Source organism: Myxocyprinus asiaticus, chromosome 18 (assembly GCF_019703515.2).
Source record: "Myxocyprinus asiaticus isolate MX2 ecotype Aquarium Trade chromosome 18, UBuf_Myxa_2, whole genome shotgun sequence".
In the NCBI taxonomy this organism is placed as follows: Eukaryota; Metazoa; Chordata; class Actinopteri; order Cypriniformes; family Catostomidae; genus Myxocyprinus; species Myxocyprinus asiaticus.
This window is the reverse complement of record NC_059361.1, coordinates 9,643,892-9,661,456: the sequence shown is the minus strand read 5'-3', so window position 1 is coordinate 9,661,456 and position 17,565 is coordinate 9,643,892. Positions and strand designations below refer to the sequence as shown.

At 43.8% G+C, this 17,565-nt stretch overlaps 1 protein-coding gene across 1 annotated transcript in view; it reads right to left on the bottom strand.

Annotated features, from left to right (window-relative positions):
- The window catches only part of hcn4 (hyperpolarization activated cyclic nucleotide-gated potassium channel 4), a 136,986-nt gene that overhangs the window by 22,601 nt on the left and 96,820 nt on the right, over positions 1-17,565 (bottom strand). The window contains exons 5-6 of the mRNA XM_051724991.1: positions 14,985-15,131; positions 14,294-14,534 (exon numbers count right to left, since the gene is read on the bottom strand). Coding sequence (XP_051580951.1) covers positions 14,294-14,534; positions 14,985-15,131 — 388 coding nt within the window. The remainder of the gene's footprint in view (positions 1-14,293; positions 14,535-14,984; positions 15,132-17,565) is intronic.

The window sequence follows — 17,565 nt, the reverse complement described above, 5'->3', positions numbered from 1 at the left end:
TAACAAAATGTGGAGAAAGTGAAGCACTGCGAATACTTTCAGGATGCACTGTATACAGTGAAATTTCTTTGTGATCACATATCCCAGCTAAGCTGGGATCAGGGTGCAGGGTCAGCCATGATATGGCACTCCTGGAGCAGATAGGGTCAAGGGCCTTGCTCAAGGGACCAACAGTGGCATCTTGGTGGTGTTGGGGCTTGAACCCCTGACCTTCTGATCAATAACCCAGAGCCTTTAACCGCTGAGCTACCACTGCACTGTCATATTTTACTTAGGCTAAAAACTTGATCTGAATAACTGAGTAACTTAAACTTAAATTAAAATATACAAAAAATATCTCTTTAATGTCTGAATTGTTTCTCCTAAAACATCAATTTAACAGATTAAATGGAGAGCACATGTTATATGTTTGGTAATCTCACATGTGTCTTCTGTAGAGTTTAAAATTAGATCTCAACAATCAGTATGTTTACATGTGCAGTTAAAATCAAGCTACAGCTGGGTTTTGCATAGTCGAGCTACAGTCTTCATCTAAGTATACATGTCACAATGCGTTATCAAATATTTGAAGGATGACAAATACACCATGTTAAGTACACATAATGCATAGGGTTGCCAACTTTCTATCAACCAAATATGGGAAGTTTTATTTTGCGATTCTGACTTGATTAACAGGATGTCTAAAATGCCTAACATGAAAAATGCTTAATGTGATTTAATGTACTAATGTAATGGAAACTGATTTCTCTTAATCTTTTCTTTTGATAAACAATATTTCTTTCCAAAAGAACGAAAACACTTAACATGAAAACTCTCACTGGATTACATCTTTGCTTAAATGTAATGAGACAAAAATGGTGGGAAACAATTATCAAGCACTCAAATGTTATATTCTTGACAAAATGTTGCTGTTTTAATTCTGGTTTTGACGCAAATCGTCATTCATTTCCTTGATTACCCTACTGTCAAATGTAGTAGTAGTGTCTGTCTTTGAAGGTCCATTTCTCACGATTAGTTATAATTCTAATATGTAATTTTTAACATTGGCAATAAAATGTGAAGATGATTCAGATGATTCAAACAAATACTGAAATGTTCTCAGCTGTTTGGGTGTGAGACGGTAAAATACAGGACAAGCTGCATACCGTATGGACTAATTTATATGGAACACAATTTTCCCTTAACTCCTGTAAGGACGTTTAAAAAGTAGAGCAGTCAAAATTAATGTGTTAACGCATACAATTTCAGTTGTGCTCAAAAGTTTGCATACCCTTGGAGAATTGGTAATATACACTATATTGCCAAAAGTATTCGCTCATCTGCCTTTAGACGCATATGAACTTAAGTGACATCCCATTCTTAATCCATAGGGTTTAATATGACGTCGGCCCACCCTTTGCAGCTATAACAGCTTCAACTCTTCTGGGAAGGCTTTCCACAAGGTTTAGGAGTGTGTTTATGGGAATTTTTGACCATTCTTCCAGAAGCGCATTTGTGACGTCAGACACTGATGTTGGACGAGAAGGCCTGGCTCGCAGTCTTCGCTCTAATTCATCCCAAAGGTGCTCCATCGGGTTGAGGTCAGGACTCTGTGCAGGCCAGTCAAGTTCTTCCACACCAAACTCGCTCATCCATGTCTTTATGGACCTTGCTTTGTGCACTGGTGCGCAGTCATGTTGGAACAGGAAGGGGCCATCCCCAAACTGTTCCCACAAAGTTGGGAGCATGGAATTGTCCAAAATCTCTTGGTATGCTGAAGCATTCAGAGTTCCTTTCACTGGAACTAAGGGGCCAAGCCCAGCTCCTGAAAAACAACCCCACACCATAATCCCCCCTCCACCAAACTTCACAGTTGGCACAATGCAGTCAGACAAGTACCGTTCTCCTGGCAACTGCCAAACCCAGACTCGTCCATCAGATTGCCAGATGGAGAAGCATGATTTGTCACTCCAGAGAACGCGTCTCCACTGCTCTAGAGTCCAGTGGCGGCGTGCTTTACACCACTGCATCCGACGCTTTGCACTGCACTTGGTGATGTATGGCTTGGATGCAGCTGCTCGGCCATGGAAACCCATTCCATGAAGCTCTCTACGCACTGTTCTTGAGCTAATCTGAAGGCCACATGAAATTTGGAGGTCTGTAGCGATTGACTCTGCTCTGTCATTTTACGTGGCCTACCACTTCATGGCTGAGTTGCTGTCATTCCCAATCGCTTCCACTTTGTTATAATACCACTGACAGTTGACTGTGGAATATTTAGTAGCGAGGAAATTTCACGACTGGACTTGTTGCACAGGTGGCATCCTATCACAGTACCACGCTGGAATTCACTGAGCTCCTGAGAACGGCCCATTCTTTCACAAATGTTTGTAGAAGCAGTCTGCATGCCTAGGTGCTTCATTTTATACACCTGTGGCCATGCAAGTGATTGGAACACCTGAATTCAATTATTTGGATGGGTGAGCGAATACTTTTGGCAATATAGTGTATGTATCATTTTTAAAGAAAACATGAGTGAACAGGCAAAACACATTTCTTTTATTTCATATGGGATTCATTTTCAACTGTAGGTTATAACAGAATGGCACAATCATAAAACAAAACATGGCAACAAAGAAAAAAATGAAATGACCCCTGTTCAAAAGTCTGCATACTCTTAGTTCTTAATACTGTGTATTGCCCCCTTTAGCATCAATGACAGCATGCAGTCTTTTGTAATAGTTGTCTATGAGGCCCCAAATTCTTGCAGGTGGTATAGCTGCCCATTCGTCTTGGCAAAATGCCTCCAGGTCATGCAAAGTCTTTGGTCGTCTTGCATGAACCGCACGTTTGAGATCTCCCCAGAGTGGCTCGATGATATTAAGGTCAGGAGACTGTGATGGCCACTCCAGAACCTTCACCTTTTTCTGATGTGACCACTGGAGGGTCAACTTGGCCTTGTACTTAGGGTCATTGTCGTGCTGGAAAGTCCAAGAGCGTCCCATGCGCAGCTTTCGTGCAGAAGAATGCAAATTGTCTGCCAGTATTTTCTGATAACATGCTGCATTCAACTTGCCATCAGTTTTCACAAGATTCCCCATGCCTTTAAAGCTCACACACCCCCAAAACATCAGTAAGCCACCACCATGCTTCACGGTGAGGATGGTATTCTTTTCACTATAGGCCTTGTTGACCCCTCTCCAAACATAGCGCTTATGGTTGTGACCATAAAGCTCTATTTTGGTCTTGTCACTCCAAATTAGTGTGCCAGAAGCTGTGAGGCGTATCAAGGTGTTGTTGGGCATATTGTAACTGGGCTTTTTTGTGGCATTGGTGCAGTAAAGGCTTCTTTCTGGCAACTCGACCATGCAGCTCATTTTTGTTCAAGTATCGTCGTATTGTGCTCCTTGAAACAACCACACCATCTTTTTCCAGAGCAGCCTGTATTTCTCCTGAGGTTACCTGTGGGTTTTTCTTTGTATCCCAAACAATTCTTCTGGCAGTTGTGGCTGAAATCTTTCTTGGTCTACCTGACCTTGGCTTGGTATCAAGAGATCCCCGAATTTTCCACTTCTTAATAAGTGACTGAACAGTACTAACTGGCATTTTCAAGGCTTTGGATATCTTTTTATATCCTTTTCCATCTTTATAAAGTTCCATTACCTTGTTACGCAGGTCTTTTGACAGTTCTTATCTGCTCCCCATGGCTCAGTATCTAGCCTGCTCAATGCATCCACGTGAGAGCTAACAAACACATTGACTATTTATACACAGACACTAATTGAAATTTAAAAAGCCACAGGTGTGGGGAATTAACCTTTAATTGCCATTTAAACCTGTGTGTGTCACCTTGTGTGTCTGTAACAAGGCCAAACATTCAAGGGTATGTAAACTTTTGATCAGGGCCATTTGGGTGATTTCTGTTATCATTATGATTTAAAAAGGAGCCAAAAAACTATGTGATAATAAATGGCTTCATATGATCACTATCCTTAAAAATTTTTTTGCATGATCAGTCATATTTTCAAAATCAATGCCAAAATTTCATAATTTCTGCCAGAGTATGCAAACTTTTGAGCACAACTTTAATTAAAAAAGTTTAATGTGTACATTTTTCTTAATTGCGATTAACGCATTTACCATAAATACAGCATAAACTAGCATAAACACTTGTTAGATGGGGTAACCTTTTTGTGTCATTGTGCCTTTTTGTTGTACAAAACAAGCCTAGATGGAACTTGTGACAGAAATCAACTATTTTTCAGCCTAAGTAAGGCACATTTAATTACCACAGAAGCAGGTAAAGTTATAACTATCACAAAAACGTAAATGAGATGTTTTTGTCTGCAAATGATTTTCATGTGTTCATAGTGGCGCTAGATGCTGGCGCTGATGCGTCTGACTCATGAATGCATCTTCATGCGGTTGCTATAACAAAAGCGGATAGCCACAGTCTGCCGGCTGATGAATATTGTGGAGGATGAGAGGTTAAGAGATTTAATGCCAATTGCAATGGATATGAAACCTATGTGGGGACTAGTTCTTTCAATTAGTCAAACTCCCACTTAAAACTTTGGGAAACGTTTAATGTTACTTGAATTGTTTTTTAGTGCATTTCTATCTTTATACTGTGGAAGGTTTTGTTTTTGGAAAATGTAAAAAAAAAAATCATATTGTTACATATTGTTTTGTTTTCTTTCCTAAGAAGGAAATAAATGCATTTTGAAAAATACAGTAAATAAGTATATTTAGAGTCAAATTTCAACACTTACAAAATCTGCGATTAATCACGATTAACTTTGAAAAATTATGTGATTAATCACGATTCAAAATTTTAATCAACTGACAGCACTATTAAAAAGACAAATTATTGGTTTAGTTTAAATGAAATCAAACTTTTAAAGTGCATGTAAACATAATCGTAGTCTCAGACTGCGCTTATATTTGCTAAGATACCAAAGTCTGCAATTCAAATTTGTTTCAAATTCTCCTAAGAGCAAATGATCGGAGGTATGCTAGCCACAATAATTGTACAGCTCTATATTCTTACTGAATGCCAACAATGGAATCATTTGTGTCTATTTCTATTTCTCCTAAAGAAATATGAAACATAACTGTTAACATTATTATCTCTCCAGAGCTATAAAAGAGTATGATTATTAGTATGATGCGTGCAACATCCAATCTATGTGGCCGATCTGACCCATCAAAATAAAACACAAAATCACTCTGAGGAATAATCTGATGGAATATTGGGATTGTTTAACATAATAAAGTAGGAGTGTGTATATGTGTGTGGATTATTTTAACTGTGCTAAACACTAAATGGATCAGTTTTAGAATATTGCTCGCACATGTTTAAACCCAGACCTGAACACACAAACAATATCCACAGTCTACATCGCCTCAAGCAGAAGAAGCATCATAAAGCTTCATATACAGAAAAATATGAGTTTATTTTGAGGGCAGTTTGAGGATTTTACTTGTGTTCTGTCATGATTTAAGATGACAGGGTTTTTTTTTCCTTGGATGCTTTGTTTAGAAAGCTTGTGAAGGGACGCTTTCTGTATTTGGACTGCTTTCAGGATGGACTGATGCCACGTTATATCTGTTTAATAAGTATATTTGACATTTTACTTAACTAGTGATTGAGCTGATGGTATTTTAAGGTTAAGCAGGTTATTTGATGCTTTGTGGATTTTGTGCTGTGTCTGTGCTTGGCTCATGTTATTGTAGGGTTATATTTAGGCTGTTTAATGGTTTGTAGACCTCTGTGCTTTGTCAGATCTCATCTCCTCTGCTTATGCAGCCCAGAGCACATTGCACAAACACCACTCACATTTTCTTCATCAATCATTTTCTTTAACTCTCATTCTCCCCTTATATTATAAAGCTCAACCATGCAATCACATCACAGAGTGGGACACATGATACAGCATACAGCGTGTTTATAATTAACATCAGCTGCTACATTTAAATCATTGATGTCCAACACTATGAAGAAAATCATGGAGCATTCATGCATTTTCATCTGTTCCACTTAAACATGAGCCCACGCATCTGCGATTATCAGAGTGTTAACTCAATTTTCCTTACTTCCTTATTTATAAGACACTCTGTTCCAAAACCTAATGAGCATACAGGGTTCCCAGACCTTTTGTTCAATACATTTCAATGACTTTTCCAATCATTTGTTATAGGAAATGTTAAAAATCATTTTATAGAGATTGCAATTTCTAACCAATATTTCATTTCTAGCCAAAATATTTTAGAGCTTACAAATTTATATTCACTATAGAAATTTCCATAACTTTTCCATGACTTTTTAAGATTACATACATTTTCATGACTGTTTTTATTTATTTATTTATTTTTTTATCCCCTATTCTCCCAAATTGGAATGCCCAATTCCCACTACTTAGTAGGTCCTCGTGGTGGCGTGGTTACTCACTTCAATCTGGGTGGCAGAGGACAAGTCTCAGTTACCTCCACTTCTGAGACTGTCAATCTGTACATCTAATCACATGGCTCATTGTGCATGACACTGCAGAGACTCCGCATGTTGAGGCTCATGCTACTCTCTGCAATCCATGCACAACCTACCACACACCCCATTGAGAGCGAAAACCACTAATTGTGACCACGAGGAGGTTACCCCATGTGACTCTACCCTCCCTAGCAACCAGGCCAATTTGATTGCTTAGGAGACCTGGCTGGAGTCACTCAGCACACCCTAGATTCGAACTCGTGACTCCAGGGTTGGTAGTGAGCATCAATACTCGCTGAGCTACCCAGGCCCCCAATTTTCATGACTATTAAAGGCCTGGAAATAATTTTTTTTAAATCTCCAGATTTTTCCAATTTTTTCATGACCATGGAAACCTTGCACCTAGATAGAATCTTTAAGGCATTATAGGTGCTATCCTGACATGAAGACTGTTTCAAACAGTTGGCAATATTTGTGTGTGCTGTGTATTTTCATTCTTATTAACGTATCATGTAGTTACCAAAGAAATATTCCAAGACAGCAGACGAGTCTTTAAAAAATATGATTACAAATATACTTTATTCAGTACTGAAAAGTATCAACAAAATATAGTTTAATGTAATTAAAAATTTACTATTTTGTACAATATGTTTCTTGTAATTGTATTTATTGGTTTATTTGTATAGGGACAGTACAAAAACATGATTTCAGCACAAAACTGAAAAAGATGCATTGTACAGAGATTATTGCACATGCTAATTTGCATCTCAGGTCCCTAGATATGCTTTTTTCATTAAAAACTACATAAATCAAGCAATATAAACTAATCGTTTACAAAAATTAATAAATAAATACTAAGATTTCTCCCAACCCTGGTAACATAAAGCAAAAAAGATTAGACCAAAAATTAACTGAGAATTAAAAATGAGTACAGCTCTGGTTTCTTTTAAACCAGAACTTAACCAATATTATGAAAGATTTTATGTCTTTTATTGATTTTATTTATTATTTTTTATGTATTTATTGAAAGCCCTTTACCCCTGAGTTGTTCTGCGATAGTCAACGATACAGCTACCATTTGCTGTGCTCCTTGTTATTCTACTAGCATCCTGTATATTTAGAAGTTTACATAACACCTTTGGGGCTTTATTGTGCAGACATTTAAACACCAATTTTATGTAGGACAAATGTATAAAAAACCTCAAACTAAGAAGATTGTGTTTTTTGCAATGGTGCATATGATTTGGTTTATTGTCCATGATTTTTAAAGCCTGATTGTAAAGTGACATTATATGGTTTACTGTGGATTCACTTGTTTGAGTCCAAACTGTGAAGCAATATGAAATATGAGACAAAATCCTGGCATGCATAAAAAGCTGAGCCGCCTGCTTTGAGATGTACTGTCTAATATATTCGAAAACAATGCAAGTTAATCTTTATCTTTCTTGAAAGTTTCTTTACGTGTCCATTAAATGTAAATTGTGAATCTAAAATAATACCTAAGAACTCATTGACCTCTTCTATTTCTTTATTTTGTATCTTAATTTTCAATGTTCCTTTTTGTTTTCTATTAGAGAAACACATATAAACAGTTTTTCTGATGTTCAAAGTGAGGTGGTTATTTTGGAGCCACTGATATATAACTTCCAGGTTGGCATTTAATATCTCAGCTGCCTTTGCTGGTGTTTTAGCTAATGTATATAAAATGGTATCATCAGCATAAAGCTGACACTTAATATCTGGGCAGCAATTTGGCAAATCATTTATAAATAAACTACAAAGCAATGGACCTAAAATTGAACCTTGAGGTATTCCTAGTTTATTGTTTTTAAAAAATGATTTGTTCTGCTTAATTATCACACAATGCTCTCTTTTTTGTAGGTAAGAGGCAAACCACTCAGATGTTTGTTTACTAAAATTAAAAGCAGTTAATTTAGACAAAAGAATAGCATGTGTGTGTGCTGTGAATTTAATGCTTATTAACGAGAAGTTATTAAACTTCCCTGTGTTCTCCTTCACTTCTTCTGTGAAGTTGTGTTACACTGGTGCCGAAACCCGGGATCAAGATCAAAGACGGTATGCCTCATGGAGTCTTCACCATTGGCCGAGGTCCTCAAGACCCCCGCCAGCCTACACCACTCCCACCAACAGGCCCTGCTTGAGCTCCGACAGGACCAAGATCGTCGGTTCCACGAGATCCTCAGAGCTCAGGCAGAGGACCGGCAGGACATCCGGAGCCTCCTAAGTCAGGGGAAAGCCCCGGCTGCAACCCCGGACAACAGTAGCCCCATGCCCCCACCCATGCTCATGAAGATGGGGGCGGAGGATGACCCAGAAGCCTTCCTGGACCTCTTTGAGCGGACCGATGAGATCTGGGGCTGGCCGCGAGCTCAATGGGTGGCCCGGCTCGTTCCAACAACTGCCGGTGGCTAGTCTCCTGGACTACGGTGTCCTAAGGAAGACCATACTGCAACGGGTTGGCAGAAGTCCAGAACAGTACCGGCAGCTCTTCCGGTCCATGGAATTGGAAAAGTCCGGCCGCCCGTTTGCCTTCTCCCAACGACTTCGGGATGCCTGCCGAAAATGGTTGCTGGTGGGGGACCGCGGCATCGGGGAATTATCGACCAGGTGGCGGTGGAGCAGCTGATCCGTCGACTGTCGGAGAGGACGGCGGAATGGGTCCAGTGTCACCACCCGGCATCGCTGAAGGAAGCAGTCCAATTGGCGGAGGACCAGATGACGGCATACCCGAGGGCGGAAGAGCCCTCCCACTCTCTCTCCCCTTCCTCTATGTTTTCCCCGTTCTCTTCCCCCTCCCCTCTTCTCTCTCACTCTACTCTATCCCCAGAGCCCGTTCCTGCCCCACGGAGGCAAGGAGTCCCACCACCGAAGCCGGTTCCCCACGTGCGGGGTTTCCCGTCGTCTTCAGCATCAACAGTGCCCCGCCACTCTCCTCCTCAGGTGGAAGCGTCCACCGATGCAGGTGTGGGCGTGGCGCCTGGGCAGGTCTGCTGGAGTTGCGGGGATCCGGGACACTTCTGGGATCAATGCCCTGTGATGGAGCTGGAAACGGTGGTCCGGATGCCCGACACTCCGCAGGCTGCCCCTGATCAGGCCGGAGTGTACCGGATACCGGTAAGAGTCAAGGGGGGTACTCACCAAGCACTGGTGGACACAGGTTGTAATCAAACCACTATCCACCAACGCTTGGTTCAACACGAGGCTTTGGGCACAGCTAAAATGGTGAGGGTGAAACGTGTGCATGGGGATATTCACAACTATCCTGTGGTGACCCTTGTGATTAAATTTCGGGGAACAAATCATAGAGTCTAGGCCGCGGTTAGTTCCCGCCTCACCCATCCGCTGATTTTGAGGACTAATTGTCCTGAATTTAGAAATGTATTAAAGGGGAATATGTGCGGATGGGTCCTGCACTAAAGCAATGAGATGTGAGATGTGCGATGCTCTGGCAGGGGAGGCAGAGCCAGGGCCGTCTTCATCTTCTCCACTTCAGGATGATGTGAGGGGGGACAGGCTGCAGCCCCTCCCATCCTCGGGGGAATTCCCAAAAGGGATTTCCCTTTGGAGCAGTCGTGAGACGAAACCCTCAAGCACGCCTTTGACCAAGTGGTCAATCGATGGTCAACAACTCCAGCCGGGTGTCGCCCTTTAATATCCCTATTTCGCAATTATAAATGAGTGGTTGTATAGAGTGACGCAGGACGCTCAAACAAAGGAAGATACAACCCAGCTCTTAATACCGCAGAGCCATCGAGAAATGGTGTTCCAGGCGGCTCATTATAATCCCATGGTAGGTCATCTAGGGGAAAGAAAAACACTGAACCTCCTAATAGCCTGTTTTTATTGGCCGGGCATTGGCGGCGATGTCCGCAGGTGGTGTGTGGTATGCCGCGAATGCCAGCTGGTGAATCCACCGATCACCCCAATAGCGACATTGAGCCCTCTTCTGCTGATCGAGGTCCCCTTCAAGAGAATTGGATTGGACCTCGTTGGGCCATTAGAGCGTTGTATTGGTCCTAGTGGACTATGCAACGCGATATCCGAAAGCAGTGCCTCTGCGCAACATCTCAGCACGCAGTGTTACAGAGGAACTCTCCAGGGTGGGGATACCGAAAGAAATCCTCACAAATCAGGGCACAACCTTTATGTCATGGACACTACACGATCTTTACGAATTATTGGGCATTAAATCAATCCGCACCAGCGTTTACCATCCACAAACAGATGGCCTGATGGAGCGATTTAATAAAACCCTTAAAAATATGATTCGTAAGTTCGTGCACAAGGATGCTAGAAATTGGGACAAATGGCTCGATCCACTGTTATTTGCAGTACGCGAGGTCCCGCAAGCCTCCACGGGATTTTCCCCATTCGAGCTGCTATATGGGCGGCGCCCGCACGGCGTGCTTGATGTTATGTCTGATGCTTGGGAGGAGGGACCTTCTAACAGTAAGAATGAAATTCAATACTTTCTTGATCTTAGAGCAAAACTCCACACTCTGGGGCAACTAACACAGGAGAATTTTCTCCAACCTCAAGAATGACAGAGCCAACTGTATGACGGGGGACTCGGCTGCGGGAATTTGCACCGGGAGATAAGGTACTCGTATTACTTCCCAAATCAAGCTCCAAATTACTCGCCAAATGGAAAGGACCCTTTGAGGTCACACGACGAGTGGGGGATCTCGATTATGAGGTAAAGCGAACCGATAGAGGGGGCACACTTCAAATATATCACCTCAACCACCTGAAATTGTGGAGGGAGGCGGTTCCTGTGACGTTGGCTATGGTAGTCCCGGAGAAGGAGGAGCTCAGGCCAGAGGTGAATACAAAACACAGTCATTTCACCCCGGTCACTTGCAGAGACCACCTCTCACCGTATCAACTCGCAGAGGTTGCCGAGTTGCAAAAGGAGTTTGCGGATGCGTTTTCCCCTCTACCGGGTCGTACGAACCTCATACAGCACCACATCGAGACCGAGCCGGGGCGGTGGTACGTAGCCGTCCCTAACGATTGCCTGAGCACAAAAAGAAAATTGTCTGGGAAGAATTGGATGCAATGCTCAATATGGGGGTATTAGAGAATCCCACAGCGACTGATCCAGCCCAGTTGTTCTAGTTCCTAAGAGTGACGTGTCTGTACGGTTCTGTGTGGATTATAGAAAAGTCAACGCGGTGTCTAAATCTGATGCATGCCCAATGCCTCACGTTGATGAGTTGCTCGATCGGTTGGGCACTGCTCGATTTTATTCGACATTGGATTTGACAATGGGTTATTGGCAGATCCCCTTGACACCAATTTCCCGTGAAAATACAGCCTTCTCCACGCCGTTTGGATTACACGAATTTGTGACGCTACCATTCGGTTTATTTGAAGCCCCGGCTACGTTTCAGCGTCTCATGGACTGAATCCTCAGACCGCATTCGGCTTACGCCGCTGCCTACTTAGACAAGATCATCGTTTACAGCAATGATTGGCAGCGGCACATGCAGCATCTGAGGGCGGTTCTGAGATCGCTGAGACGAGCGGGACTCACAGCAAACCTAAGAAGTGCGCGATTGGGTGGGTGGAGGTACGGTATCTGGGGTTCCACTTGGGCCACGGGCAAGTGCGTCCCCAAATTGACAAGACTGCAGCAATTGCGACCTGTCCAAGGCCCAAGACCAAAAGGGGGGTGAGGCATTTCCTGGGGCTGGCTGGCTATTATAGGATATTCATGCCTAATTATTCGGATGTCACCAGCCCGCTGACTGATCTCACTAAAAAGGGAGCTCCAGACCCGGTCCAGTGGACGGAGCAGTGTCAACAGGCGTTCATGCAGATTAAAGCCGCACTTTGCGGCGGGCCGCTTTTACATTCACCCGATTTCTCTCTCCTTGCAGACGGACACTTCAGACAGAGGGCTGGGGGGCCATACTCTCACAGGTGGTGGAGGGGGAGGAGCGCCCGGTGCTGTACATTAGCTGCAAGCTCTCGCTGAGGGAGACTAAGTACAGCACCGTAGAGAAGGAGTGTCTCGCTATCAAGTGGGCGGTCCTCACTCTCCGGTACTACTTGTTGGGGTGGGCCTTCACCCACTGCTCAGATGTGATCAAGCATCCGTCCGGAGAGAGAGAAAGCGGTAAGGGCACTTGCACCTGAGCTAGATTATGTTTAACACTTGTCTCTAATTCCAGTGAGCATGGGGAGGGCGGCATTTAAGTAGCCACGCCACCAGCAGAGAGAGAGAGAGAGTCTGGCACAAGGAAGGCCACGGTGCTCCTGGAGCTGTTGTGTTCAAAAGTCTACATCCCTGTGAAGCTGATGAATTTGTAGAGTTGTGAAGCATTGAAGTGGCCGATTAAAAGTCTCAACAGCTGCCTATGTAGGCAGTAGGCAGCAAGGCAGCTCAGCAGGGTTTGGAAAGAGCTATAAATTGAGAGAGAGTAACCAACACCAAGGCAGTAAAATCTCATATTACCCTGAAGAGGCATTACATAAATTAATTTCATGAGTGGTTAACTCAGTTTAGAAACTAATCTCCACAGCTTTCTCTTCCTCTTCCAGATCTCCCAGCATGCACTGGTAAAAGGAACAGCTCCAAGACCGCAGTCGGAAAAGACATTGTATGTGAAATGCAGATTACACTGGCATTGTTGCAGATAAATTGTGTGCCATCTTTCCATTATTCCGCAGAGCTCCCAAGGGGAAGAGGTCAGAGGACTCCTACAGTTTTCACTAGTTGTAATTAACAACGGACAGAATGGTCACATGCAGCTAAATGCCTCAGTGGCACTTACTCGTTAGTTAAACATAAAACACCAAATTAAATAGAAAATTACATCAAACATTAATGCCAGCTTAAGGCTTCATCAGTCAAATAAAAAGAACACTTCATCTATTTGGACTTCTGCAGTCAATTTGGGATGGGCATTAAAGACCTAAATTGTTAATCTTTAAGTTATTACAAAATTGTTTGATTTTAAACATTGCCCACCAACATCTACTCAGTTTACTCACATACAACAAGACTTGTACTACACATAGATAACTGATATTGGCATAATATTCATGCTGTATTGCAAGAGGGGAACTGGCTCCCCCAGCTGAGCCTGGTTTCTCCCAAGGTTCCAAATGTTTTAGTACAACATACACAAACACACACATATATTCTGATTTTTGACCTCATCTAAAGCAGTTTTCACACTCGGTTTGAACTCTAATTCAATACCACCCCTCTCCCCTGACCCTGCAGGTCTCATAATTCTTTGAAGCATTTCTTTGACTGTCTTTCAAAGTGAAAATGAGATAAAGTCAACTCTGTCATAACCATCAGTGCAGCTGGGAGTTAAGAATGTGGCATCTTTATTTATTCATAAAATATAAAACTGCATGTTTGTGTCACAACAGGAAACAAACTTTTCTTCATCAATCATAAAGCAGTGCAGGGAACGTTTCAAACGATGGAACTGAGCTGTTATTTCATTTATCTGTGAATCTCTCTGTTTTTAATTTTTCAGAAAAAAAAAAAACAGAGGATATAAATTTTGAACAGCTGTGTAAGGACCAAAAAAATTAAACATCCATTAAACTGGAAACTACCCCAGCAATACCTGCTATTTGTCTGTTTTAATGTCCCAGAAACAGGACACTCAGCTATGATTCCACGATTCTGTGACTGTCCCACAAGCTTAGATGAAACTGAGCAAAAGGCTTCTGTTTTGGCTAATCCATCATTCTGAATAATAAAGCTGGAGAAATTGTTCAGCTGTGTGTTTGTATGTATGATCCCCTTTTGCATTGTGATGTTTGTGACTTCTTTTGTACCTCCGAAATACGATCCATCAGACAGCTTGGTCTCCTTGTTTCCTTTAGTGAGCACGCTCACGACACCATGCTGGATGAAGTACATCTTTTTTCCAATGGTTCCTTCTCGTATGATGTAATCTCCAGGTTGGAAGACCTCAAAGCGAAGCTTTGTGAGCATCGATGTCACAAAATTAGGATCTGCGTTGGCGAACAGCGGCATAGATGCCACCAATTTTCGACAGTTAAAGTTTATTATCTCCTGGGAATTGCAAAGCAAAACAGGAAGCATAAGGATAACAGGCAAATATGACATTACAGTACCTGTTGACATGTCCAATCAGAGCAGTGTACACTAAACACTCCTACTACCCAGTGGATGGAAACAACAATTATGTCTAGTGGAAATTTTCAGATCACTGGCCACATTCGGGATGTTTAACATACTGTTTACTGCATACTGTACAGTATACACTGTAAACTGCCTATGTTTGTCTATAAATAGTATCTTTAGTACCGTTGCAAGTTTACTCACTGAGTGGCATCCAGTTATAATGTTTGATGTCGTTATTCAATATCTTTGACAGAAACCAAGTTGATTGTTAATTGTTTTCAGTTTAGACAAGCCAAGAAATTAAACTGAGGACATAATGTGTGTGTTTAATGTGTAGGTAAGAGTATTTTGACCCAGCTTGCATCTGTGTGCGCTCACCTCTCTCAGCGGTTCATTCAGTTCACCCAGAATGCTCTCTTCATCAAACATCTTCCCCTGGTACCTGTGCTCGTAGTAATCATGGATCCGCTGTCTCATGTCCGCTGGCAGCTTATGGAAGGACATGTACTGCTCCACCTGCTTGTACTTCGAGAGACAAACAGAGAAAAGAAAGTCACTTTTTATTGTGAATTTCAGAGATGGCAGTCCGTATTTAAAAACAGCATGACAATTAAATGACACCTTTCTACAATTGTTTCACTAGCAGTCTTGATATGTCTAAGGAGATGTGTCTTTCAAATCTGTTGACATTCACATTTACTATACATTTTCATTTATTCATTTAGCAGACACTTTTATGCAAAGCGACTTACAAAATGAGGAAGGATACAACATAAGTGATTCATCTTAAGAAGACAGTAACATAAAAAGTGCTGCAATACAAAGTTTCAATTGAATTGGAAAAGTACAAGCCAAAACAGAGATTAGAGTTCAAACAATATATATATATATATATATATATATATATATATTTTGACAAGCTCCTTGGACCCGACCGCGAACCTCTGTGGGTCTTCCCCACAGGAAGAACACCAGTTCGTGAAGAGACGCCACTTCAAGGCATACAGCCGCCTCGTGGAGGGGGCTCTGGCCTGAGTGATCATATTTATCACCGCTGGCGGAAGATCCACTAGGTCTTCCGCATCCCATCCAGGAGCCAGATGTGGAAGTTCCAGGGGTCTGGCCGTGGGTACTGGAGCATGCCCTGCCCCTGATTGAAAAGGTCCTGCCTCAGTAGCAGTTAAGCAGTTGATGTGCCATTGGAGTCGGGGGCCCCCTTCCAGAGCCCCAATACTGCTTGCCCGTTGCACATGGTGCCCCAGCCCGAGGCGTCTGTCGTGACCATGACACGCCTTGAGACCTGCTCTAAGGGAACGCCCGCCCGTAAAAATGCCATGTCCGACCAAGGGCTGAAAGTCTGACAGCACTGTGGTGTGATAGTCACACGCTGGGTGCCGTGGCACCATGCCCACCTCGGGACTCGAGTCTGTAGCCAGTGCTGAAGCGGTCTCATATGCAACAACCTGAGGGGGAGAACCGCCACCAAGGATGCCATATGCACCAGGAGCCTCTGAAATTGTTTCACTGGTGCCGCTACCTTCTGCCTGAAGCTTTTCATGCCATGAGAGTCCAATTCCATACCGAGAAAAGAGACGCTCTGCGCAGGGGAGAGCTTGCTCTTCTCCCAGTTGACCTGAAGCCTGCGTCGGTCGAGGTACTGAAGCACGAGGTCCCTGTGTGTACACAATAGATCCCACGAGTGAGCTAGGATTAGCCAGTCGTCGAGATAATTGAGAATGCATACGCCCTTCTCCCTCAACGGGGCCAGGGAAGCCTCTGCGACCTTGGTAAAGATGCAACGGAACAGGGACAGACCGAAGAGGAGGACCTTGTACTGTATGCTCGTCCCTCGAAGGCAAACCGAAGAAAGGGTCTGTGTCGAGGAAGGATAGATACGAAAAAGTACGCATCCTTCAGGTCTATGGCTGTGAACCAATCCTGATGTCGTACTGATGCCAAGATGCGCTTCTGCGTTAACATCCTGAACGGAAGCCTATGTAAGGCCTTGTTCAAGGCACGCAGGTCCAAGATTGGGCATGACCCTCCCCCTCTCTTGGGCACAATAAAATAAGAGCTGTAAAAGCCCTTGTGTGACTCGGCTACGTGTTCCATTGCTCCCTTTGCCAGAAGGGTGGCAACCTCCGCCTGGAGGATGGAGGCACCCTCGCCCTGTACCGCAGTGGAGAGGATGCCACTGAACCTGGGCGGATGTCTGGATTTATCGTGCCCGGGAGGGTGGTTCGCGTCAAGGCAGAGCAGGCGCTCCACCTGGAAGACAACCCAGGGGGGACGTGCTGCTCCGCAAGCCTGCAATGGTGGCTGGGACGGGCGAGCGGCCCCAGAGACCAGTACACTTACGTACCTGTTTGCCGGCGGTCTCTCGACGGAGAACGAGGGAACGCAAGGTACTCGACTGGTTGACCAGAAAGACTTCCAGTGCTTGGCAGTCATGAGTGCGCTGACCCAGGGAATGAGGAAACTGCTCTTTTATTGACCATGTGGGTGCCGAGGCCCAGAGGGCACCCAGCGATGTTATACTCACCACGCGCTGGCCCAGGGGCGATGTGGGGCTGGTAAGTTCACCTGGGCCTGACCGGTCGGAGTCAGTCACCTCATCCCTGGGTTGCCCATGTCAGGGCCGCCTCGAAGCCAGTCCGGGGTTCTTGGGGGCCGGCTGACGGAGGAGGACAGTCCTGGCGAGAGGCAGACGGGGCGCAGGACTCTGGAGGCCTGAAGGCGGCCGAGTCGTGCTGCAGCAAGATGTGTTTGATCGCCTCCATCTGCTTCCTCACCATCGAACTGATGGGCGAAGTCCTCGACAGTGTTGCCAAAAAGCCCCTCTTGGGAGATAGGCGCATCGAGAAAGCGAATCTTCTCGGCATCACGCATCTCCGCAAGGTTGAGCCACAGGTGTCGCTCTTGGACCACCAGAGTGGACATCGTCCGGCCGAGGGTGCGC